This window comes from Bipolaris victoriae (genome assembly GCF_000527765.1).
Source record: "Bipolaris victoriae FI3 unplaced genomic scaffold scaffold_43, whole genome shotgun sequence".
Lineage (NCBI taxonomy): Eukaryota > Fungi > Ascomycota > Dothideomycetes > Pleosporales > Pleosporaceae > Bipolaris > Bipolaris victoriae.
The window spans coordinates 1-24,488 of record NW_014575349.1 but is presented as its reverse complement, the minus strand read 5'-3'; the positions used below and the strand labels follow the sequence as shown (position 1 = coordinate 24,488).

The 24,488-nt window shown below is 52.5% G+C and overlaps 13 protein-coding genes across 13 annotated transcripts; 8 read left to right on the top strand and 5 right to left on the bottom strand.

Moving 5' to 3' along the window:
• Positions 1-127: 127 nt before the first annotated feature.
• COCVIDRAFT_99574 (hypothetical protein) lies at positions 128-343 on the bottom strand (the record flags this gene model as incomplete). Its single annotated transcript, XM_014701049.1, has 1 exon — positions 128-343. The coding sequence occupies one exon, from the start codon at positions 341-343 to the stop codon at positions 128-130; it is 216 nt and encodes a 71-aa protein (XP_014556535.1).
• Positions 344-419: 76 nt separating this feature from the next.
• Positions 420-879, top strand: COCVIDRAFT_37839 (hypothetical protein; the record flags this gene model as incomplete). Its single annotated transcript, XM_014701048.1, has 3 exons — positions 420-581; positions 649-735; positions 790-879. 3 exons carry the CDS (start codon positions 420-422, stop codon positions 877-879), a joined length of 339 nt encoding a protein of 112 aa, XP_014556534.1.
• A 121-nt stretch (positions 880-1,000) lies between these two features.
• Positions 1,001-2,097, bottom strand: COCVIDRAFT_26690 (hypothetical protein; the record flags this gene model as incomplete). Its single annotated transcript, XM_014701022.1, has 2 exons — positions 1,001-2,007; positions 2,055-2,097. 2 exons carry the CDS (start codon positions 2,095-2,097, stop codon positions 1,001-1,003), a joined length of 1,050 nt encoding a protein of 349 aa, XP_014556508.1.
• A 500-nt stretch (positions 2,098-2,597) lies between these two features.
• On the top strand, positions 2,598-3,497 carry COCVIDRAFT_26689 (hypothetical protein; the record flags this gene model as incomplete). The annotated part of the gene is made up of 1 exon (XM_014701021.1): positions 2,598-3,497. One exon carries the CDS (start codon positions 2,598-2,600, stop codon positions 3,495-3,497), a length of 900 nt encoding a protein of 299 aa, XP_014556507.1.
• Positions 3,498-4,400: 903 nt separating this feature from the next.
• Positions 4,401-5,122, bottom strand: COCVIDRAFT_37836 (hypothetical protein; the record flags this gene model as incomplete). The annotated part of the gene is made up of 2 exons (XM_014701047.1): positions 4,401-4,439; positions 4,490-5,122. 2 exons carry the CDS (start codon positions 5,120-5,122, stop codon positions 4,401-4,403), a joined length of 672 nt encoding a protein of 223 aa, XP_014556533.1.
• Positions 5,123-5,669: 547 nt separating this feature from the next.
• Positions 5,670-7,717, top strand: COCVIDRAFT_37835 (hypothetical protein; the record flags this gene model as incomplete). Its single annotated transcript, XM_014701046.1, has 2 exons — positions 5,670-6,626; positions 6,680-7,717. The coding sequence occupies 2 exons, from the start codon at positions 5,670-5,672 to the stop codon at positions 7,715-7,717; spliced, it is 1,995 nt and encodes a 664-aa protein (XP_014556532.1).
• A 448-nt stretch (positions 7,718-8,165) lies between these two features.
• COCVIDRAFT_99586 (hypothetical protein) lies at positions 8,166-8,735 on the top strand (the record flags this gene model as incomplete). Its single annotated transcript, XM_014701045.1, has 1 exon — positions 8,166-8,735. One exon carries the CDS (start codon positions 8,166-8,168, stop codon positions 8,733-8,735), a length of 570 nt encoding a protein of 189 aa, XP_014556531.1.
• A 1,110-nt stretch (positions 8,736-9,845) lies between these two features.
• COCVIDRAFT_26685 (hypothetical protein) lies at positions 9,846-11,879 on the top strand (the record flags this gene model as incomplete). Its single annotated transcript, XM_014701020.1, has 2 exons — positions 9,846-10,176; positions 10,234-11,879. The coding sequence occupies 2 exons, from the start codon at positions 9,846-9,848 to the stop codon at positions 11,877-11,879; spliced, it is 1,977 nt and encodes a 658-aa protein (XP_014556506.1).
• A 912-nt stretch (positions 11,880-12,791) lies between these two features.
• Positions 12,792-14,516, bottom strand: COCVIDRAFT_99566 (hypothetical protein; the record flags this gene model as incomplete). Its single annotated transcript, XM_014701044.1, has 2 exons — positions 12,792-13,424; positions 13,488-14,516. 2 exons carry the CDS (start codon positions 14,514-14,516, stop codon positions 12,792-12,794), a joined length of 1,662 nt encoding a protein of 553 aa, XP_014556530.1.
• A 1,104-nt stretch (positions 14,517-15,620) lies between these two features.
• COCVIDRAFT_99465 (hypothetical protein) lies at positions 15,621-16,037 on the top strand (the record flags this gene model as incomplete). The annotated part of the gene is made up of 1 exon (XM_014701043.1): positions 15,621-16,037. One exon carries the CDS (start codon positions 15,621-15,623, stop codon positions 16,035-16,037), a length of 417 nt encoding a protein of 138 aa, XP_014556529.1.
• A 743-nt stretch (positions 16,038-16,780) lies between these two features.
• Positions 16,781-18,443, top strand: COCVIDRAFT_26683 (hypothetical protein; the record flags this gene model as incomplete). Its single annotated transcript, XM_014701019.1, has 5 exons — positions 16,781-17,126; positions 17,183-17,235; positions 17,304-17,555; positions 17,625-18,261; positions 18,310-18,443. 5 exons carry the CDS (start codon positions 16,781-16,783, stop codon positions 18,441-18,443), a joined length of 1,422 nt encoding a protein of 473 aa, XP_014556505.1.
• Positions 18,444-18,769: 326 nt separating this feature from the next.
• Positions 18,770-20,016, bottom strand: COCVIDRAFT_99535 (hypothetical protein; the record flags this gene model as incomplete). Its single annotated transcript, XM_014701042.1, has 3 exons — positions 18,770-19,148; positions 19,262-19,586; positions 19,788-20,016. 3 exons carry the CDS (start codon positions 20,014-20,016, stop codon positions 18,770-18,772), a joined length of 933 nt encoding a protein of 310 aa, XP_014556528.1.
• Positions 20,017-21,550: 1,534 nt separating this feature from the next.
• Positions 21,551-23,383, top strand: COCVIDRAFT_26681 (hypothetical protein; the record flags this gene model as incomplete). Its single annotated transcript, XM_014701018.1, has 1 exon — positions 21,551-23,383. One exon carries the CDS (start codon positions 21,551-21,553, stop codon positions 23,381-23,383), a length of 1,833 nt encoding a protein of 610 aa, XP_014556504.1.
• Positions 23,384-24,488: the final 1,105 nt, after the last annotated feature.

Sequence of the window (24,488 nt, the reverse complement as noted above, 5' to 3'; positions counted from 1 at the left end):
GATGTTGTACTTAGAGGGGTTGCCAGGGAGGTGGAGTTTATCGCGCCCACTCCTCCTGTGGACGCGTGGGACGCGTTCTGGTCTAGTCTGTAAAGGGACGGTTAAGTGGTCTTGGCATTACAGATGTCTACCCAGCTGCACGTATATGAGAGATCTCATGCAGGGGAGTGGGTATATCAAAGGATGTAATATCCAATTCTTTGTAATGCAGCCAGGAGACTGCCGTCTTGGTGTTGGTACATGTCGAGACCAGCTTGTAGAGAAGGTCAGTGGGGCAGTTTAGCCCCGCGGACAGACGAACATTTCCAAGCAGGCAACAACCAAAACCAGTAGACTTGAACATACAAAAGCCGAGTTCCTCGTGAAATTGACATCAATCCATTCTGTTTCCACACACACGCAATTCCCAAGTATCCGCCATGGCCCCTCCGTCTAAGCTCGCTATAGCAACTGGCGTCGTGCTCCGCTTAGTGAAGGAGGAAGCAAGCTACCACAAAGAGATTGAGCAGCAAGAAGCACGCGTCAAGAAGGCCGAAGCCAGTCAAGATGAACACAATGGCGAATACACACTCAAGCAAGAGGTATACTATATCCCTATGCCCCAGGGTTTCACCAAAATCCAATAATCAGACACTAATTTCATTACAGCGTCAAGCACTCCAGGAGACCAAGAACGTACTGCCAGGCATGAAGATCAAGATTGAGCAAGCGGTTGAGAAGCTGGAAGAAGAACTTGTAAGCTGAAGAACTCATCAAGTGCACAGGAATGATGGTATTGACCAGACCTAGGAGAACAGTAGCGAGGCTTCCGAGGAGGAAGTCACAAAGGCAAAGGAGGCGGTTGCAAAGGGAAAGGCTGCCATGAGTGAGGCTTCGTAAATCAGGATTGTCATACTGCGACTAGATGTTACAAGCCCGCCACGAAAGATGAAGATACATTGATACCCTAACACCGCGCTATGCAAGCAAATCATGAGAAAAGACACCGTTCCACATGTGATTACGACTCGTCCATGCTCATTGATGGTCCATCATCACCGTCATGCTCGCCATCTTCCAGGTCTTCGCCCTCTTCTAAGCCATCCGAGTCATCTGCATTGGCATGGCCTGAGTTTGCACCCAAATCTGCCATTTCGGTGTCCTCTGCAGCACCAGACCTAGCCGAAGGTGCAATACTGACGTCTCGAGACAGAGGCTTCAACCGATCTTGGGGCGGTGCTCGTAGTGACGACCCTTCTCCGCCCTGGCTGGCGTGTACGGGCGTCATACCACCATCCGGCCGTGGCGTACCAGCATGACTGACGTCTCCCCTGGACATGCTGCCGTCTCCCTCGCCATCCTCGTCCCCGTCCTTCATCATGCCCTCCTTGCGCTCAGCCTCTTCCTTCTCATCCTTGATCATGCGCAGCATCTCCCGAGCCTCCTCTTCTATGCGGCCAAACTGTGTACGGCGCTCACTCCAGGTATCCTTGGCTGACTGTACTTCGTGCTCGAGCTCCCGTATCTCTTGGTCCAGCTTTACGTGTGCATGTGCTTGCTCGTCGCGCGGCTTGAGCATCTTACTGCTTGTGATCTTTTCGGTCAACTCGTCATACGTCTTACGCACGGCAAGTGTTTCCTTGGCTTCGATGAGTCGGACGCGAAGATCTTCAATTGTCTTGCGCACATGGTCCTGCTTTGCCTCGATGGCCGTCTTTTCCACGGCGTATCGCTCGCGCTCCGTATGATTGCTGTTTGTCGTGAATTCGGCGCGTAGAATTGCATAGTCGAGTAGCGAAAGCTCGTTCATAATATCTTTGCGCCATATCTCAATGTTGTGTGCCTGCTGCTCGCGCTCGACTTTCAGCGCGACTGCTTCCTCCTCAGCAGCTGTGGCGTCTGGCGGCGGCGAGAGAAGCTGTTTTGGGCGTGCATCTTCAAAGAATCCCGGCTTGAGCAGACGACCTGCGGCGTTTGTGTATGGACGAGCCTCGACTGCTAGAAGGCGCGATACATTGTGGAGCGCATCTGCTCAGGTTAGCGGGAGACTTGAAGCAGATAATAGCTGGTTTTACCCTCGTCTGCTTGGGACAAAAGGCCCCATTCCTTGGTCGCCATTGTTTCGGTGTAGAGGCGCAAATATGCGACAGCTGTTGGGGTCACTGGTGGTGGGCTGCTTTGGTATTCAAAGTCGCGACGCCGCAGTTTGATGGTCCATCGCGGCGTCTGACAGGGATCTGAACTAGCGCCAGGGCCCATCCGACGTCAGATATACACCTTCGGCGCTTTCTCCTTCACTACTCTCAGCTCTTCATTCTAAACATTCGCTTTGTCGCTTTGTCAATAACGCTGTTCGAAAACAATAGTTTCTTTGAAGCCTAGGCTGGCGAGATGCAACCGTGAATGTTGTGGGGTTCTCGAACCCATCTCATGACCACGCTGCCTATACACCACTCGTCAATGGTTCGCATAACTACAAGTGGAAACCATCCTTTCAGCAATCCCCAAAGCCCAACCGACGAGTCGCATGATACCCCAACTTCGATACTGAACCCTGACACATATCGCATCCCAACGCCTTTGCATATACGTTTCGCGACGCCTCCGTTGCCTACACCATGCCGGCTCTTACCCTCTTCGAACTGGCCCGTCAGCGGCTTATCAAGAACATCGACATGCTCCGCGACGTTGGCGATTTGCCCTACTCCTTCCTCCAGCCTGTTCTCCGATTCGTACGAAGCCCCGATCAGCTTATCGAGCTCGAGTCCAACTGCCCTCAGCTACTCGGAGAGACAGGCGAAATCTGGCTCCGCTTCATAAAACGAGACATACCAGACTGGGAGAAGAAGCCACATGAACCGCGTGACCCTCAGAACTGGAGTAAAGTTTACCGTAAGCTGAAAAAGGATGCCGAGCGTGAGAAACAGGCCGATGAAGAGGCGCTGAAGCAGCATATGAAGGCGATACAAAAGGATCGCGCACAAAACAAGACTCTTATCGTGGACAGCAGGATTGGGTATGGTTCTGGAGGTAGCAGGATGTTCACGGGGCGAACTACGACAAGTTGGGGTCAGCCTTCTGGTGCGCCTGCGAAGACAGGCAAAGCCGCTTTCGATAAGCTGAAACGAGGCATGTTCGACCACGGACGTGAACGGCCAAAAGCCAGTCAGATACCCGCGCATCTTCTGGCCCAAAGAAAGAGGCCTATTCAGCAAGCTCCAGCGCGTATGGTCCGAATGGCTGAGAGCGAGGCTCCTCGGAGTATGGTTTTGTCCAAACAGGCCTCTACATCCATGGCGAACAGACCGGAGCCTACACCCTCTACAAGCCGTCCAAATATCACACAGCGACCAGCGCCCCAACAGCGCAACCCGCCACCACCATCACGAACCTCACTACCTGCAGGGCAGCAGTTCAGCGCGCCGAAACCAAGACCAGCAAGCGGAGGCGTAGCCCCTGCGCCAAAGAGAAAGAAGGAGGAATACAGCATGTTTCATACAAAGAAGAGGAAAGTTTGAAAGCAGGATGAATTACGGCCCTCTCTTATGGAGTGTCGGAAGATCATTGGTTTGCCAAGGATACCCAAAGATCGACCATGAACTGTCTGGGAATACGATATATAACTTTTGACTGCACAACAAACAGGGCGCTTTGGTGTTGGTAAATATTTTATAGGATACATGGGTTGAAGTGGAATGTTCACCCAAGATCTGCATCGCGAGGCGTTGTTTATATTAGTAGTTGTTCGCTTTTTGAGTTTGCCAGCATGTCTGTTTGTTGGATTGCTTCTGATGTGCACTTTTGTTATTGTTTCAGTGCACTTTGAGGTTTCGTTTGTTGAGAAGCGGTTGATTTCACAGGGTTGGCTTTTTCGGATACATGCTTGGTTAGCATGATGTGACTATTCTATAACAAAGCAATCCTATAGTGACCAGTTGTTCTACAATATCCTGTTTCTTTGTGACTTCTTATTTCTTCCTTCAGTGACTCCTGCATGACTGGTAGCCAGATGCGCATTCAGTTCTGTTCCAAGCACATGCGTCGTTTACTGATTTCAAGAGTAAAATATGGATATCTGAAGCTTTGAGCCATCATTCGGATCGTAAGTTAGGCATAAAGTCTAAGTATTCTCTAGTCGATCCTTATTATATCGTGCTGGCATTCTAATTACCCAATCTATCAGGCTAGTGAATGACTAATGCGTCGGAAATTTATAAAGCTATGCGTGACGGTTGACATCCATGTAGTCGCTGTGTTACCAGTTTGTTACAAGATGCGTTTATCACCTGACATCCAGACACATACTCGGATGTCCTCCTCTATACATCGTGGCCGGGAGGCATATGAAGAAAGCGTAAGATCATCCGCAATCAACACTGTACATCAGACTTCAGACTTGACATACAAACCAACGACATCACCTACTCTGCCACCTTCTCTTTCGCCGGCCTCAACATAAGCTGCCACAAGAATTAGTCCAACCCTCCAAATCCTCTCAAAAAAAACTTACAATAAGATCAATCGTTGTCGTCCCACCCCACTTTCTCAAATCAAACGCCACCTCCTTCACCCTCTGAAACCCAAACCTAGCATACAACGGCGCTCCCGTCGGACTCGCCTCAAGAAACGCCTCCACGCCCGCCTCATCCGCCCTTTCACACCCCCATCTCACCAGCATACTCCCCGCACCCCTCCTCTCATGCTGCGGTAACGTAACCAGCGTTTCCAGCGCGTAATACGGTCTCTGCCCTAGAACCTCCCTCTTATTCGCATTCATCGTACTGAAAACCTCATTCCACATCTCCGGGTCGCTCTCTTCAAACGGCTCAGGCAATGTGAGGCCTGCATCGACTTCCTCCCAGGTGCGCTGCGCAGCACCCTCTTGCTGTGGTTTAAAGTAGCGCCAGCGGGCGCCGGCGACCATTTCGCCCGTGGTGGTATCGACGCATTTTAAGAAGAGGACTCCGTCGGTGATGCCGGTACGGATGGAATCTGTGACTTTGTCGAGGGTGGCTTGCGAGGGCTCGCCGCGCGGGTAGAGGATGTGGTTGACGGTGTTGCGGAAGACTTCGTGGCGGATGCGCATGTATTGTTCTGCTTCTGAGGGGTCGAGGAGCGAGATTTGGAGGTTGGGGTCTGGCATTTTTTGGGGGGAGAGTGGGAGGGTATACGGTGTTGGTGTATAGGGAGTAGGTTGGAGTCACGGTTATGGGATGGTGAAGATTGGAGAAGAGGTTCCGACTGAGGAAGGTTGCTTGACTTATTTGTCAGACTAGTTTATCGTTCATGATGACTCAGGCTGTCCCCTGTTCAGTACATGTATCACCTGGGTTGCCTTATAGAGTTGAAGGATTACGCCCTTTTGCTCCACAGTCTTGCTCTCGCGGGGCACATGTACTCAGGGTTGAAGTGACTTCAAGTAGTATAGGGTGGAAGCTATGCATTTGCAGGCTAGTTTTTAGAACCAATTGATTACTCAATAGATTGAACAGACATGTGCAATATCAGACCACCACCTACCTACCTCTTTGGTGGTAAGGCTGGACTAGCGGGTGGCGGACATGTGAGTGGGTGGTGGTCGCGTTGTTCGCTAATCCCGGTCGCGTCTGGCTGATCCCTGCAACAATTTTCTCGACGTTAGTTTTGCGACCATCCGGCCTGCACCTCTTCGCATCCACGATCCAACGGCAATGGCACCCGCAACGACGATTCCGCACAAGTCGGGGGGACACCAGCGATACAAAGCTGCCAAATCGGACAGCGCGACAAGACATCAAGCAGACCTTGCTGCTGGCGACAGCGATGCAGAGGCAGGCGCATTGCAGCCGGTGAAGGAACCGCAAGAAGAGGATGGGTTCGAAGGGTTTGACACAGAAGGAGAGAATGAAAACGACGGAGGTCAGAGTGATGAGAGCGACAGGGAGAGCATAGATATACAGCTGGAGAAGAAAAAGCCACAGGAAAAGCCGGTATTGCCAAAGGATGCTGAAGAAGAGGAGCTTGAGCGTATGATATTTGGCGACTCGGAGGGCTTTCGGCAAGGACTAGAAAACTTCTCGCTCGACCGTACGACCGGCACATATGACGACGATTCAGACGAATCGGGAGCAGAAGAGGCGTCTCTTGATGGCGTAGCAGACCAGGACTTGTTCTTCTTTGACGCAGGTCCAGTTGCTGCACCGGCGGGTTCTGTGGCACCCAAGGGTACAGAGGAGTCGGACGACGAAGAAGAAAAGCCCGCGTGGGAAGATAGCGACGACGAACGGCTGGTGGTCAGTTTGGCGTCGGTACCTCAGCTGAGAAAACTGCGGGAGACAGCAGACGATGACGTAGTCAACGGCAAAGAATACTCGCGGAGATTGCGCAAGCAGTACGAGAGGCTGTATCCTACACCCAACTGGGCGGCATATGCGACAGGCAAGGCCAACAAGAAGCGGAGACGCACAATGGACGAGGATGAGAGTGGAGACGAGTCGGCAAGCGACATGGACGTCGATGACGAGGACCTATCTACAGCGCCGCTTGCCAAGCTGTTGAAGGATGCTGATATCCTTTCACGGGTCTCAAGGGGCAGCGCAAAGCGAAGGAAGCTCCAAGCAGGCACCATTGACATTCAACGTCTGAAGGATGTGTCCAAAGCCGGACCGGTAAGCAGGACGAGCCCAATACATGATTTGATAATGGCTAATAGTTTCTACAGTCTGCCATTACCTCTCTGTCCTTCCATCCTACTTACCCACTACTGCTTTCATCCGGACCCAGCTCAACACTGTACCTTCACCACGTCAATCCAAACCCGCCGAATCCAAATCCTCTACTTACATCACTGCACATCAAGCGCACGCCTCTTGTTACAACTGCGTTCCATCCATCTGCATCAGATTCGCGCATCTTCCTGAGCGCACGTCGCCGCTACTTCCATGTTTGGAACATTGCAAGCGGAAGAGTGGAAAAGGTGTCGCGTGTCTACGGTCACCAGCACGAACAAAGAACCATGGAGTTTTTTGCTCTATCTCCAAACGGTAAATACATGGCTCTCCGGGGTTCGTCTAGAAAGGGCGGCGGTGTCATCAACATTCTGGATGCCCGAACACTCCAATGGGCAACGCAAGTCCGGATCGAATCGCGAGGCGGCATTGCAGACTTTGCATGGTGGGGCGATGGCACGGGCATGTGCATTGCAGGCAAGAACGGTGAAGTCACCGAGTGGAGCGTGGAAGACGGTGTCGTAGGACGCTGGAACGACGAAGGCGCCGTCGGCACGACAGTCATTGCGCTCGGCGGCAAGAGCGGGCGCGAGAACTGGCTTGGAGGTGACCGATGGGTAGCAATCGGCAGCTCAAGCGGCGTAGTTAACATATACGACCGTCGCGCCTGGAGCGAAAACGATCCTTCCCTCAGCACGCCAAAAGCCGATTCAAACGGCGGTATCCCTCCCACTCCGAAGCCGCTGCGAGATCTCCAGAATCTTACAACGCCAATTTCTCACCTGGCGTTTACACCGGATGGACAGGTGCTCGCTATGGCGAGTCGGTGGAAGAACAATGCTATGAGGCTGGTGCATCTGCCTTCGGCTACTGTGTTTAAGAATTGGCCGAGCCAGAAGACGCCGCTGGGACGGATTACGGCGGTGGCGTGGGGACGGCCGAGTGAAGATGAGGAGAAGGAAGGTAGTCTGGCGCAGTTGGCGGTTGCCAATGAGGCGGGACATATTAGGATGTGGGAAATACGGGCTTGATTTTTTTTTCTTTGGATTGGCGACGAATATAAGTGTGTGCCTTCCAGAGAAGATGCGATTGTGATTCTTTTGTTTCCCTTGTTTCCCTTTGACGAGTGTCAAGCGCGGGTTCGTCTTGACTGCAACTACCCGAAGCGAAGCGGTCAAGAGCCAAGCAACATACATGTCGGTTTTTTCTCTGTTTGAGTAAGAGTCTTGCATCGAAGGTGTCTGTGCTTACTGTGTTTCCCAGCGTAGACATGGCAAGCACGCTTGATGTTGCTGTTTGGTTACAAGCTAGCAGGTGTCTTAGACGTAGTCTTATACGACAACCTCGACATTAACAATAGCAACAGTTTTGAATAACATTCACCGTAGACGACAATTCTTTACCCAAGCATCAACATACTGGTAGCATTTTCGGCGTATACAACTAGCGTGGGTATATCCTTTTTTTCGGAGTGGGACCATGGGCAAGAACAGGAATCGGAACAAGAACAAGAATAGAGCTAAGAAGGCAAAGAGGGCTGGAGGCGATGATGGCGAGACGAGCAAGACACCGGCGACGAATTCGAATCGAGACAGTGCAAACCAGACGTCTTCGAATGCTGATAAGACGAGTGGGGGCGAAACCAAGACACTGGTAGACGGGCAGAAAGATACCAAAGAGCCAGAAGGAACAGGGGCCAGTGGTGCACAAGATGCGGCTCTTCGAGGGGTTCCAACAGGCAACTCAAAGGCCAAACGCGATTCGGTCATTTCGAACACCTCCGAGGGTCCCACAGACACAGTCAACGTGCCAACGCAAGTAGCTTCAAGGCCAGGCTGGAAGTTTCGAATGCGTCGATGGCTCTGGCGGTGCTGGTCATGTCGCTTGATACGATGGACGCATCGTTTTCTAGTTGCCTTGGTGCGAATCAACTGGAACGACCAGCGACGAGTGGCAGATCTTTTGCTGACAGTTGGACTTGGTGGCTCGGCCGTGTTTAGCGTCTATCTCGTTGTTGATTTCCTGGTCAAGCACTGGGGGGGGAGCTAATGGCAGTTTTGCCTGCAAAGTGGTTCCTGGTATGGCATGACTGTTTGAGGGGCTACTTGGATCAAGCAATCGGTCGTTTGAAGGATGTCTGGGGAAGTATGGGGAAGTCTACTGGAATGGGAGGCATTGTCAGGTATACGAGTCAAGGTGTCGGTGGTACAAGTTCACTGCTAGAATCTGTTGCGAGATGATAAAACCCTGGCTGGCTTGCTTGGTCAGCATACCCTAACCCAGAGGACGACATTTGAGAGTGCACTATGGTCGGCAGACAGGCAGATGGTGGCGGTGGTGGTGTGTCGGATATCGCCTAAAGCGGGTGGTGTCGAGTGATGGGATGCTTTGATGTTCGAGTCGAGTCTAGCGCCGAGTGCACGTGATTGCTAGTGCAGGGAGTTTAGGCGGTACTGCCGCTGTCACGACATGTCAATCCAGCAGACAGAGGGCGAGGGCGGAGAGGATGGTGTCAGTGGACGGGAGCAAAAGCGTGGATGCAGAGGTGCGTCTGTGTATGTATCCATGTAGATATCTCTGTGCATTCATTCATTCATTCACAGCAGACAGATGGATAGTGACGTCAGACAGGCACATGACCGGGTGCAGCATGGAGCGTTTCAGCCGGGAGGTGCCATGTGAGTGTCGAGGCACGCGTCGGGGCCCTGTCGAGCTTGTGTACATGTGTATGCATCACGCGGCGACGGCCGAGGCAGCAGCAGTTGGTATATTATAGTGTGTATATGTAAGTGCCTCTGTAGATTTCAAGTGGTATTAGATGCATGCAGCCCCGGCAATTGGTCTCTTTGCTTCCTTTTTTCCCACGGCCGCAGTCGATTCGTCTCGCCCTCGCCCTCCCCCCACACTCGCAGTCGTTTGCGCATCCCATGCTCCAACGCTCGCAGCCCGCCCCAAGCGACCAGCCTAGTCCGCGCCCGGCCTAGCCACCGTCGCCCGAGACGTGCCCCATCCAAGCAAGCCTGCACCCAGAGTCTGCCCTCGGGTGCGCTGGTGCGAGGGAGAAATCTCTCCCCCTCTGTTGGCCCCAGGTGGACCGCCGACTCCGGACCGAGACGCGCAGCAGCAGCCTCTGTCAAGGTCACCGCCAGCACCAGCGCCATGGCGACATTTGCGCCCTCGAATTTTGCCCTCGACGCCGGCGACGACAAACCCCACCACGAGCCCCCACCACCGCCTCTCCCACACGGACCCTTTGCCCACCAGCTTAACCCACCCCCGACACAGCCCTACTCGTCTGCCACACCCAAACTCTCCCCACGACCCTCGCGCGACCTCCGCCACCACCTCTCCTCTGGCGCAATGGCTGGCGCAAACACTCACGCGCCCATGGCTGTCCCAGGCGGACGCATCAACCAACCCGCTCACGACCACCGCCCAAACCTGCGCGACATGGGCTTCGCCGGCCCCCGCAGCCCCCCAAACAACAAGAGTATGTCCTTGTCTGCCTGCCTGCCTGCCTCTGCCCTTTGCTGACCCTCCTCCACAGACACCTCTCATGTCCCCTGCAAGTTCTACCGCCAGGGCGCATGCCAGGCAGGCAAGGCCTGTCCCTTCCTGCACTCGGACGAGCCGCTGACGGAACGCGCGCCTTGCAAGTACTTCACAAAGGGCAACTGCAAGTTTGGTCAAAAGTGTGCCTTGGCCCACATCCTGCCAAACGGCCATGTCGTCAACCGTGGAAACGCCGCCAGTCACTTTGGCCGCATGAACGTCCCCCACCACCAGGAGCTGCCCATCAACAGCTCCCTACTGACCATGCAGGCACACATGGGCGGCATGCAGCCAGGCTACCCCTACGCCCTTCAGGACGACTACGTCAACCACAAGAACCAGTACGACATGATTCCCACCATTGACACCACCTTTTCCTCCCACCCCGGCTCAAACTACGGCTCGCCACCAAACGACAATGGCCGCCTCCCCATCTCGCCCACACACAAAGGTCTTAGTGTCATGGACGTCGGCTTGCCTGCCTCTTTTGATAGCCAGGGTGTCTCTACCATGGCCCGGTATGGCCCCATCGCCTCGTCTGTACCAGCAAAGTTCCTCGCAAACTCGCCCCCGTCCTCGTATCAGGCTGATTCGCCTGCGCTCCGCAACCTGCACGACTCTGCGTTTGGTGATGGTTCGCGAAGAGGAATTGGAGCGTTGGGCTCTTCCCCACCAGAATCGGTAGAGCAGCCCACTGGACGAAGAATGCTGCACTCTGAGCTCGCTGCGAATCGCTCTCGTGGTATCATGTCATCTAGTCTGGGCGCGCGACCTGCTTTCAAGGACGAGGAGTGGGATGAGACGGACATGATTGGCAAGTTCGAGGAGGATCTGCTGCCAAACTCGCTCAGCGACCTGCTCACCCCACAGGAAAAGATGCGCCGCTTCTCACGCGACCAGGGTGAAAACGAGAGTTCCTTCTCCCAACGTGCTGCACAGTCCAGGCTTGGGGTGTCGCCAACCGCATCCGACCTCAAGTATGGATCTCCCTCAGCAGCGACTGCTTCTCCATCCCGGTTCCAGTCCATGTGGGCCAAGCCCCGCGGGCCAACATACGATAATGCATTCGAGTCAGGCTCATTGCCAGGACAGTCGGCCTTTGGACACGTTGGCTCGCCGCTACGTAACTCAAGCCTCCATCCTGGAGCGAGTCCTTCACTGCGCGCCATTAGCCGCCCTACCACCGGCGACGCGAGTCCTTACCTGTCTTCGCCTCCCCGCCAAGCTTCGATGAGTATGATTAGCCAGCAACTACAGAGAACTCGTCTGTCCACTCGGGAGGAGGCGAGCATAACCAGCAATCCGGTCCATCCTGGTATCAACCGTGTTACCTCAGCTAACAGCATCGGAAACTCGAGTGGACGTCTTGGCATGGATCGTGCAGTTAGCAGCAGCAGCATCAATCGCGAGAGGATTGAGGAAGAGCAGGGTTTATTCAGCATGGAAGAGGAGGAGGATGTCAACAAGAGCAGGGATGGTGCATCCACTACTTCCAGTACAAGCAACAAGCGCTTGAGCGGTCTCTCATGGGGTAGCGGAGGTGGCAAGGGCAGCCCCAACCTCGCACCCGTTGGTGGACACCGTACTACTGCTACTTCAGGCCTATCAAAGGACACTGGGGTCTGGAACAAGAACACCTAGACCTTTTTTCCCGTTCCAGATGTCACTCTCCCATCCTCTTCCATATGCGACTTATCTACGACACACCAAGAAAAAAAATATAGCATACCCCTTTCCAAACCGGTAAACAGTTGGAAATATCGAGCGTTTTGGGCGATTTTTTTGTTTGCATTTTTGGGAGAGACACGACCTCTTTTGACTTCATATGTGGTGTTTGTTTGTTTTTTACTTCGGCATATACAAAAAAGTCTCGGAGCTTACAGCTATTACACAGATATTTCAAGCGGGAAACGAGTTACAGATCAGGCAAATCATTGTAGCACGGTGGTTGTCAGATTCTCATTTCCCATCCCCTGTTTTCCCTCATTTCCTCATTATTCCTTTGGCAAGAACTTGACGATTTCATGGCAAAGGGTCTTCAGTATTTGGTTTTGAGTTTTTGATTTTCAACTTTTAGAGTTGGATGGAGTTACGACTTTTTTTTTATTTCAAACTCAAAGTCACGGATATGTGGTTATATAAATAGCAGTTTTGGTGTCTGCTTTTCTCACCAGATCTCATGGGTCATGACTGATTGTTTCTTTTTTCTTGCAAATCTGATATTCTCTCTTCGGTTTTACATATGAAGGAAATAACGAAAAAGGGGCGTGTATTGGTGAATTTTAAGCTGGGAGTGCATATTCAGGGGGAGAGGAAAGAAGGAGGAGGATGAGGGGTGATGACGAATTCTGATATGAAAGTTGAAAGAATATGATGCAAGTAGAAGAGAAACAAAGGGTTGTAGATGATGGAAATAGTAGTAGTAGTAGTAGTAGTAGTAGTGATACATCCCATGTATTCGATAATGCCAAAAATCTAGAATGTCGAGGTATAAAATGCAAATCAAAAATTCATTTCCAACCTCGTGAGGAGCCACACACACACACATGTCTACTACAACTTGGCCCTCTCGTCAACCCCCAACGCTACATCCCGCTTAGACCTCTCCTTCAACACCCTCCTCAAAATCTTACCACTCGCACTCTTAGGAATCTCCTCTACAAACACAACTCCCCCCCTCAACCACTTATGTCCCGCAACCCTCTCTTCCATCCACTTGACAATATGTCTCGCCTCGTCCTGACCAGCCCTCGCACGTATGTTCTCCGCAGGCACTACATACGCCCTCGGCACCTCAGTATGCCTATCCTGATCCTCCACCCCAATCACCGCAACATCCCCTACCGAATCATTCTCCATAAGCTTACCCTCCAACTCCGCAGGGGGGACCTGAAACCCCTTGTACTTGATTAATTCCTTGACACGGTCTGTAATGTAGAAGTTGTGGTTAGCGTCTTGGAAGCCGATGTCGCCTGTTTTGAAGAAGCCGTCGGGGGTTAGGGCAGCGGCGGTGGCCGAGGGGTTTTTCCAGTAGCCTTTGAAAATGTTGGGGCCGCGGAGGTGGAGTTCACCCGGGGTAGAGGTGTTGGGGGGGAGTTCGAGACCGGAGGCGGAAATGTATTTTGCTTGCATGTTTGGGAGGAGCTTGCCTACGCTGCCGATTGAGGTGTACCATTCGTCCCAGGGCTAGTAGTGGTGGTTAGCAGGGGGGGTGTCTCTTCTGTTCTGGTTTATGAGGCTGGAAAGTACCTGAGTGTGTGTTACGGGGCTTGTTTCGCTCAAGCCGTATGCTTGGTTGATTTTCAGGCCCAGTCGCTTGTGTACGGTGTCGACGAGGCCTTTTGTGAGGGGTGCAGCGCCGCTGGTGATCATTTTTAGGGATGAGAGGTCGTACTGGGTCACTATGATGTCTCTGGATAGGCGCACGATGACGGGGGGTGCTACGTATATGAATGTGATTTTGTGCTCTTGGATTGCTTCCAGGAACATCTTTAGGTCGAAAGTGGGCATCACGACAAGCTCGATGCCTCGCTGCAGTGTTTGATGGACGAGCCCAGTAAGGCCGTAGATGTGAAAGAAGGGGAGGACGCCTAGGAACTTGTCTTCTGCTGATGAGTACCAGTGGCCTACACCCCCTTTTAGAATAAGGAGATCTGCGATGATGTTTCGATGGCTGAGCATCACGCCCTTTGGCAGCCCAGTTGTACCAGAGCTGTAGGCAAGGAACGACAGGTCTTCGGGGTTGGCTTTCCTTCTGCGATACCGTTCTAAGATGGATGCCTTCCGAATACTGGACCAGTGCTTGTGCTTAAAAGAATCATCTCTTTCAGGTCCCAACAAAATGACTCGATCGTTTGGGATGCCGACTTTGTTTGCAGCCTCCAACGCTGTTGTCAAAAACGCTTTTGTGGTCACGAGTGCCTTGGCGCCAGAGTTCTCCAGCTGGTAGGCCAATTCATCTTTGGAATACCCTGGATTTGCAGGCGTAACAATTCCACCTGCATAAAAGGTGCCGTATATAACTGGCGGGACATCGACATCGTTTGGCACATACAGTGCCAAAACGTCATCTTTCTGCCAACCCCAGAGATCCAGGAGTCCCTCGCCGAATACTTTCGCCTGGTCTTTTACTTGGGCAAATGTATATTTTCGATCAGAGTTGATTGCACGGTAAATGACTTTGTCATCTGAGAAGTCCCTGTCTTTCCGCTCAAACATGAATCCCCATAGGTCGACATCTGGGATTTTCACATCTGGAAATGGCGAATTGGAAGGCATGTTTTGTGTTGGTGTTGGACGGAGGGAGCAAACAGGCGTCAACTCACGCGCAGCGATGTTGGACTGGAAATTGTATGTTTGTTTTCAATTGGCGTCGTTGTGTAACAAGATAATGATAGGGTTCAAGGCGGAATGGGATTAGTCGACTTATTGTGGGGAACCTCGGCTTTCAGCAACATGACGTTAGCACTTCCGACTCTGGCGCCATTGCAGCGTTTAGTCAGCCTCGAGTTTTGGAAAAGACACCCAGTTTTGTAAACAATTGCCTTAGTTTGAGTAATCTGACGGCTCCTCCTAACTGCATTAACAAGATACAATGGTGCTACGAATGTCGAGTGTCCTTTGTAATGGTTACTCAGCAAACGAACTGTATCCCCATTTGAGCGAATCCCAGTCCCCACTGAACTCTATGTGCCACCTTTGGAAATGTGTCTGTGTCAGTTTGTTGAGTGTTTGGAAGGCAGATTGTTCAAATCTCGCTATCTTTATTTTTATTTTTAGGTTTTCGGTAAGTCATCAATGGAAAGTTTCATGCCACAGTCAATGCATTCTCACCTGTAATGGATTGAGAATAACAGTAATGGGGAAGCTCCAGGAGCTTGGATCTCGCAGTTCCACCTGGGTGTAAATATGAGATAAATGTGCGCAAGCTGCTTGAGCCAGGCTAATGTCTTGTGTGTCCTACCATGCGCACGTGACCAGGCGTCGGATCCCGGAACATCTAGGTACGTGAACCATCGGGAGAGCCGGAAGGCAGCCACGAAATGATATGCGTGGTCAGCTAACGTGTCCACAAAGACCGAGGCTAACGGAAGGCAATCGAAATAATGTCCCGGTCATACAAAGCACGGGTGTGACGGGGCTTCGTCTTGGTGCACAGCGTAGCCTCGGCGCCATGGGCCAATTGAAGATGGCAATGTGACGATGTGATGGTTCAGCGTTGTGTTCTGGGGCTCGGGCAGCCGCAAGTCAATGGCTGCTGGCTGGTTGAGCAGGTGTGGGCTGGGCGACAGCATTGTGTACATAGGCCTACGTACTCGATCCATGAGGTGTGGGTGGAAACCAATGCTAAAAGGAATGCCGCAGACTAAGGACCGTTCCCGCATGCGCACGGTCTACCGTAATGGTGGGGGAAAGGCGCGAGCGAGCAGTCAACCGTCCGACCGAACGACCCACCCTCTATCTCTCCCAGTTCATCCATCAAGGTGCCTCCAGCGCCGCTTCATCTCGGCCGCATTCGCATCTGGCTCCCAGATCTGCCGGAACAATTGGTCGTCGGGTCGCGGCAGCAGGTCGACTCGCTCCGGTGCAAGTGGGTGCGTCCTCAAGGCTCGACACAGTTCACGTCGGCAGCCGCTGACCAACCGCACTCTTGGGACTCTGCTCTGCTCTCGGATCGAGCGTGGGCGGCGTGATTGGCTGGGCGGGGCTGTGCCGTGGGGAGGGCTGCACTGTCGAGGACCCATACGGGCGTCATCGCTGAGGCGTGGGCGGAAGAAGGGCAATTTCTCTGCAGCGTGATATCTGCACCACTGCCACGACTGGGTCCTACAGGCCGTCTCAGCTGGCAGGGAGCCCGGCCTTAAGCAAGTGTCACCGGCAGCTGCTTCTCATACCACACAGGATGGGTAAGTGCCCCTCGACTTCCCCCAGATCCCCCTCCTAACGTCGCCATCTCCATCCGTCATCCGCCCTCCGCGCCAGCGCCATCACGGTTCTGCCTCTCCTCATAACCAGCCCTGCCTTCCTGCTGACTTTTCTGCCTGCTAGATTCCGCAGGAGACACCTATCGTCCCAGTGACCGAGTGAGTACAGCCACCTCTTCTCTTTTGCCCGTCGCCAATCGTCGCCCGCCGACCATGTGGCCAGGCGGCAAGTGAACCGCACTGCACTGCACTGCACCGCACCGCACCGCACCGCTCCTGGCCTGCCCTTGTCTGACCTGCTAGCCGCCATCCCGTCGAGGCCGGCCGTGACAGACGAGCTGCTTGTCCATTTCCCCTTTCCCTTTCACTCCTCACTTCACCTCTATGGTGCGTGGTGTCCGCTGGTGTTGACCAGAGCACGTGATTGGCCGGCAACTGCCGTCGCGCGTTTCGTTCGTCGTTGCCCAAGCTCCGAGCTGCTCACGCACGCTCGCCCGCTCGCGCAACCTCTCCTTCCAACCCCATCAACCCTGCGAGCCTGCACCAGCTCGCATCACCCGCCCGCAACCCGCTTAAACCTTTCCGCTTCGACGCATTGATCGACGCACCGTCGCAATCATGTCGTACGAAACTGACAATTATGACCAGCGCGACCGCTCCCCTCGTCGCCGTTCTCGCTCCCCGCGACGCTCCCGACGCTCCTACTCACCTCGCAGCCGCTCTCGCAGCCGAGACGACTACCGTCGCACTGAACGCCGCTCGCGCTCCCCCAACAGTGGTGCTCAAGGTGCGGGAAGTTACCAGTCGTACGGTGCCAGCAGAGGCGGCTCATCGCGACCCACTGAGAACAAGGGCGAGATGATGCAGAACATTAGGGACTCTTCGCAACAAGACCGTCGCGTCTACGTCGGCAATCTCTCGTACGATGTCAAGTGGCATCACCTAAAGGACTTCATGCGCCAAGGTACGGATGGCATGTGTTGCGTTGTCGCGTCAAGAGATGGGCTAATGTGGAAATAGCTGGAGAGGTCCTCTTTGCAGATGTCTTGCTACTACCGAACGGAATGTCAAAGGTAATGGATGATGGCTTGTCTTGATCGTGAGAAGGATGGAGGTTGACTGGCTTTTGCTTTGGGTGTAGGGCTGTGGCATCGTGGAATATGCAACTCGGGAGCAGGCGCAGAACGCTGTTGCAACGCTCAGCAACCAGAACCTCATGGGACGCCTCGTATACGTTCGCGAAGACCGAGAGGCCGAGCCTCGATTCAGTGCCCCCGGCGGTCGTGGTGACTTTGGCGGCGGAATGGGTCGCGGCGGCGGCTACGGTGGCTTCGGTGGTAATAACGCTGCTGCTGGAGGTCCAACCGGAGCACGACAGGTCTATGTCTCCAACGTTTGTACACCCATTTCATTGTCCCCATTGTTATTTACATTAGTGGTCTTTGCTAACCTTGTTGCCTAGCTTCCCTACAACGTTGGCTGGCAGGACCTGAAAGACCTCTTCCGCCAGGCTGCCAACAATGGTCAAGTCCTTCGCGCTGACGTTCACATTGCACCTGATGGTCGCCCAAAGGGTTCCGGTGTGGTTGCATTCGAGACACCCGAGGATGCCCGGAATGCCATTACCCAGTTCAACGGCTATGACTGGCAGGGCCGAAACCTCGAGGTTCGCGAGGACCGCTTTGCCGGCGCTCCTGGTGGATTCGGTGGTCGCGGAGGCTTCGGAGGCCGCGGAGGCTTTGGCGGCGGCTTCCAGGGCCGTGGTGGCTTTGGAGGTCGTGGTGGCTACGGAGGCTTCGGAGGTCGCGGTGGCTTCAATGGCGGATACGGTGGTGGTGCCGGTGGCCCTGGTTTCGACCCCAACGCTGCTCCTCCTGCCCCGAACCCATTCACAGACTTTGCCACTGCAGGTGGAGAACCCAGCAACATCATCTACGTTCGCAACCTACCATGGTCGACTAGTAACGAGGATCTTGTCGAGCTCTTCACCACGATTGGAAAGGTCGAGCGTGCCGAGATTCAATACGAGCCCAACGGTCGCTCTCGCGGAACCGGTGTAGTTGAGTTCGAGAAGGCTGCTGACGCAGAGACGTCTATCGGTATGTTCTTCAAAGTTGTTGTATATCAACTTACTAACACATCTATAGCCAAATTCACTGGTTACCAGTATGGTGGCAGGCCTCTCGGCCTTGCCTACGTCAAATACACCAACGTAGGCAACGGCGATGTTATGGAAGGTACCGAACACACTGGCGGCTTGACCCAAGACCAGATTATGTAATGCGTTCTTTCATTCGCCATGCATCTGGGATACCTAGCATCTACATGATGATGCACGCACATTTTTTATTTGCTGTGGTAGCAAGCGCCTTATCAGGGATGATTTTTTTCCTTTATCTCACATTTGCATCTCTCCACAGAATGGGATCTGGAGAGAATATCTTGCGAGTCAGTTCTGGTATCGGGGAAACACTGTAGGAGAACAAAATTTCCTTGTCTACACTAAAAGCTAGCTGTTGAGATGTAGCTATAGCATCGAATGGGAATTTCGTAAGGCTTATGCACATGCCTTTGCTTCACTCTTTTGTTTTGGCGTGCAAATCTTGACTATTGCAACAACTTCATCATCCACTCATACGCGGCCCATTGTACAGCATTGACAATGAAAGCGCGTACACTGCATATGCCCAGGCCACGGACGAAGACGCCTGCGCCCTCTGTCCGGTATGCTTGCCTGGCAATTTCAATTGAGCTCATTCGCTTCTTCTGGGTTTCCGGTTGCAGGAGCCCACTTCGTTCTCCATCTGTTGCCGGTGGATGTAGTACCTGGGTCTGTACTCTCGTCTTGATCATATCCAAGGGAAAAATGGACGTCCAGCTAACGACACCCGCCAACCCACCACACATGAGTACCTTCATCGCCGTTTCCTGGTCCGAATCATCCGGCGAACTCCAGGCCTGTTTGGACATTTCATACGACCAGAAGCTAGAAATTGTAGTTAGTACACACCCATACTTATATTTCCTTTCGTTCCTCTTCCAACGTGCCAAAAGAATTGCACGTGTTTAGGTTTACAAAAAAAAGAAGAGGAAACTTACTAAAGCCCATAACCCATCGCATCCCTCACACTCGTAATCGCACCTCCATAATACAACCCCCGTACCCCCTCAGCCCTCCACACATCCCTCGCCACACTCCACGACGTCGTTGTCTGGCTCGTAGAAACCTGGGCTCTGCACTTGATCAGCTCGGTAGGGGCGCTGACGACGAAGGATGCGAGACCGCCTGTTACGCCTGCGAGAAAGACGTTGGAGAGGCTTTGCGGGGAGGCTGGGGTGTCGTGTAGGAGGGCTAAGGTGCGGTTGTAGGTTACGAATAAGAGACCGTTGAGGGCGCCGTAGGTGAGGATGGGGGCTGTGGCGCCTATACTGGAGTGGTTGTGCTTGTTAGTTTGTTCCCTTTTTTTTCCGGTTCGAGCAAGGAAGGGATTAATGGAGTTTTGGAAAAAGAAAAATAGGATCAAGGGTTTCTCTCCTCACTTTCCCTTACTCCATTTTTTTGTTTCAAAGCAATAAAGAATTCATGATATGGGAGAATAGTAAATATTGAAGTTATTGGTCTCACCTCTAACTAGTGTTCCGGCATTTTCGAATTGCGCTTTGAAACCTTGCAGGGTTTGGAGTTGTGGTTGTACCGCTGCTGCTGCTGTTATTGTTGTCGTCGGTGTAGCTTCTACTACATGTGGTGCTGGTGCATTTCCTGCCTGCAGACGCGTCTTTATGAGGTCCAGTGGGTTACCGATGATGATGCCTGCTGCACCGGAAATGTAGCCGGCCCAGAAGTCTGCGGACATGATTCTCTTGTTTTTTTGTGTGTTCCTATTGGTGTGTGGGAGGGAGGGGGAGGCGAAAATTATGTAGGAATGGTTGGGGCACGTCTAGTACTAGAGGGGGTAATGCAGGGTCTTTGGAGGTTTGGGGGAGTGGGGTGGGGAGGGGCAGGGATTTCGAGGATCTACTAGTAGGACAGCCGAGGCTCAGATGGATGTGAAGGTGGAAATACCATGTTCGACTCTTGGAAATGGAGAATGCATGGTTAGTGCGTGGGTCCTGCGTTTGCATTATTGACTATCAAATTGAGTCTGTGGTTATGCTATTGCCAAGGTTAAGACGAGTGATGGTCTGCAGGGTTTAGGGTCATATTGTCTTCCTGAACATGAAATCCTATCGCTTTGCCTGTGCATATTTTTGTGAGAATGAGAAATTGTTTGGGCCATGTTCATTTATTTTGCTTGCTGTGAACATCCGTCATCACGAGATGGTCCATGAAATTGTTAAGATTACGTCAGATATTATCTCCAATGATTGTTTGAGTTTGCCATGCATTTGCACAAGTTATAACACAAGTCGTGAAACTTACCTCGTCTCGATATAGAAACTCTTGCTTGAATTTGACCGGGAGAAAACTATCTTCCTGTCCATAAGACTGGTACCAAGACGGCCCTATCATGTTGATGCGCACCCTGGCAACCAGGACTTGTCTACGAGGTTTGATGCGTCTTCTGTTTCTTGTACAGTGGTTGGGGTTGAACTTAAGTCGGTCAGTGTTGATCGAGTTGTCGGTGCTAGAGCAACGCCAGCACATGATTACTGGTTAATTTCGGCTGCGCTTTCTAGAAAGGCCAAATGATGATAGGCCAGATGATGGGCACGTCAGACCGCTCTTGGGCTTTCCGTACCTACGTAGCTCACAGAGCCGTCCCTATGTTTCGAATAATCACAGTAAATGGTCCAGGTAAGGTAACAAACAAAAGCGAGTGAAGCGCCAAAGACGTTCCGATCTCCAGCATGCATGATGTGTGTCATTCTCGGTGGCGTTGGCATATCGACCCAAGCGAATAGACTAGAGCAGGCTAGAGCTCGGACCATGAGGCTGAGACACCCCCCCGATGACCTTCACCCCGCCGCCACCCAAACATCAGGCATTTATCTTCACGCTCCTGTAGCTCTCTTTATTCTTACTGACACACTTATCTCCCCAGGATTGCCTTTATAGCTACTGTTTGAGCTTGGCAATACCTCTTTCTCTACACGTCGCCACCGTTGATCATGAGCGCGCGATTAAGACCCTTGTTTCGAGACCAATTACACAGTATGTCTGGCCATCTGCTGCGCCTTGTGATACAGCCTCTACGCGCTGAGTGTGCCTAGTGTAGCAAGGCTGTATCATCGAAACACTGCTCTCAGGGCGCCGAGCTTGCCGCCTGAGATTCCTTGTATTCATCTGACACCCTTCCAGATTCCGCCACACATTAGCATTCACCACTCACCTTCGACGAACACACTGAATTACGATTATTTTATTATCCCTCGAGGAAACTATACTCAATGCCTTCACAATCTCTTGATACCGGTTGGGACTTCAGCCCCGTCATTGATCTGATTGAATCTGCTTCCGAAGATATCTGCTCTCCGGCGCTCCGGCCCACAACGCAGAGCAGCTTCACACCAGCCTGTGAAGATGGCGGGGTACGCTTGGGCAGTTTCTCCAAGCTGTTTGAGAGCCTAGGCTTCTCAGACAGTTTGGTAGCACCGCTTCCACCCCTCGACCCTGACTCTGAGCTTAGCAACTCAGATGATGCCTTGCTGCCGTCTCCAACCTTGAAGCCGGCTCAGGCGCCCGTCGAGTGTGTTGAGAATTCAACTGTTGAGCCAATAAGCAGCCCTGGCTTGACTAAGACACAGCGCAAGAAGGCTCGCAGACGTGCTGAGAAGGAGTTGCTGGAAGAGCAAACCCGCCAGCGGATCATGCAAGAAACACTTGATCAGCTCGCTGAAGAACGCGAGCAGAGGGAGCATAAAAAACAACAAGGCTCCAATGGCAAGCAATCAGACAAGCTTACCAATAACTCGGTGGAGGATAACGATGTTGCTGAAAAGCCGCAAAAGCCCTCCCGAACGAGTTCACGATCCAATGTTGGTGCAAAAATCCGACCTACGACCGCACCAGAATCCACAGGTGCTCATGACATTCAGCTGAAGCAACCGAAGCAGCCCAAAACACCCAAGCTTCGTCCCAGTATACTCAAGCAGTCATACGCAGTACAGCCAGTGATTCCTCAGCCATTACAAAAGGCACCGGTCATTACACCCTGTAAAACGCCAGTACCTAATCTAGCCATACACGAAACGTCGAGCACTCCAGTGCTAGACCAACACATTGACCTCCCACAACAGCGGCCATCTCTTGTGGCTACTCCAGTACGCCATGGACTTGTCCCACGAACTGTTCGACCAGTCACTCTACCAAGGTCTGCTTCACAACCCGCTGTTGTAGCCCAGGCTCCGACGACACCGACCCCACGGGCCGGCTCGTTCAGCGGACGGCGACCACCTCTTGTGATTCGATCGAAAACGGATCGTCATCTCCATCTGTTCAACAAGCTAATGGAGAAGTTTCCGGAAGACCAGAAGTGGCTGGTGGCGCCGATGCAGCTTCTGAACGAGAAGCAAAGTGAGCACGGTTTGCATGTATTCGTCGATGCCTCGAACATTATGATTGGACTCAAGGATATGCTGCGCTTGCATGGGCTTCACCATAACGCGTATGACATATCGTTTGATAGTCTTGCGCTGCTGATGGAGCGGCGCCGACCTGTAGCCAAGCGATTTTTCGCCGGCTCACACCGCGAAGCCAACCCGCTTCCTCACATTGAGAAGCTAGTGGAGACTTCGAAGGCAGTTGGGTACGACAGTGTGATGCAAGAGCAAGTGCTGATTGTACGGGAAGACTCTGAGAAGAAGAAATTCTTCAACGATGTCAAGAAGATGGGGTGGCACAAGGCGACGCAGATGCGGTCTGGCAGCGGCAGTGACTCTGAAACGAGCGCGCCGGCTCCCAAGACACCTGCAGCCCCGAAATGGGTTGAGCAGGGAGTGGATGAGATTCTTCACTTAAAGATGTGCCAGAGCATGATTGATTGCGAATGGCCGAGCACCATGGTGCTAGCGACGGGGGATGGGGCGATTGCAGAGATGTCAGACGGGTTCCTAGCTCACGTGGAGCGAGCGTTGAAGCGGGGGTGGAGGGTGGAGTTGATCAGCTGGGGGCAGCAGATCAACAGTGGTTATAGGAAACGCCAGTTCCGAGCCAAGTGGGGTGAGCAGTTTACGATTATTGAGCTGGACGAGTTTTTGGAGGATTTGATTGATACGCGGTAGAGGATAGATAGATGATGTGTTGTAGTGCATGATGTCTTCAGCCTTGTGGTGTTTGACATTGTTTTGGCACGGGGTTGTTTGGGATGTTTTGTCTGTTTGAATAAGACGCTAGTTTTGTTTCTTAAAAATATGTCTAGGACAGCCTGTTGCAAGACCGGTGTCCATTTGTGATGGCCCAAACATTTTTATGCATGGTAAAGAAAGTCATGAAAGGGAAATGAGAGATGTTCATGCCCACGACATTTGCCAAGAAGCGCTCGTGTCGCTATTTGCCATGGTGATGAGCGGTACTCTAGTAAGTAGTAAGTAGGTGTAGAGTTGCAGTAGTGTCGAAATCCCGGCAGGACCCGCACTTTTGTTTTGTCGCGTGGTAGGTGGTTCCTGATCATCATCACATCATCACCCCCCTTTTTTTTCCAACCCACACTATTGTAGTGTACTTAGTCTCCACGGAACTTCTACTTCATGTCCGTAAAGTAGGTTATGTAAGTATGCACATACCATACTCACAATCTATCACCGCAAACCCTGCAAAAGTCCGACCGAAAGCAAAAAAGAACCAAGTTTGCTAAAAAAAAAAATCACCCCATACTCATACCCCAAATACACGCCGATCATCATTATCATCAGCAAATCTCGGCGCCCTCATCCGAGTGACCCCCCAAATAATTGAAATAAAACGTTGTATGGTAAGCTCGGGTACGAAGCGAGGGCATGTACTGTGTACATTTCTACCAGGGAAACCTCGATACGGCCATAGACGAACAGCAGCAAGCGGGAACGAAGGCAAAGGAGGAAAAGGATTGGATTAAACTACCCGACTCCCGCGCTCGCAGGAAGGGTGTTTGCAACATGGATCTCTTAATGGCTCTTGCCCGTGGGAATTCGCGCGGAACGACGGGGGGAGGGGCCAAGACGGACGATGAAGGGGGGGGGCGGGATTGGCAAAGAGCGAAATGTTGGGTGTGATTTGTGAACTGGGAAGTTGAGTAGTGCAGTAGCGAGAGAGAAGCAGGGTAGTTGATGCGAGTGAAGTCTAGAACGGAGTATCGTATTTCAGATGGTTGCAGGTTGTGTGAATACGGGATACGAGTTACGGGGGGGG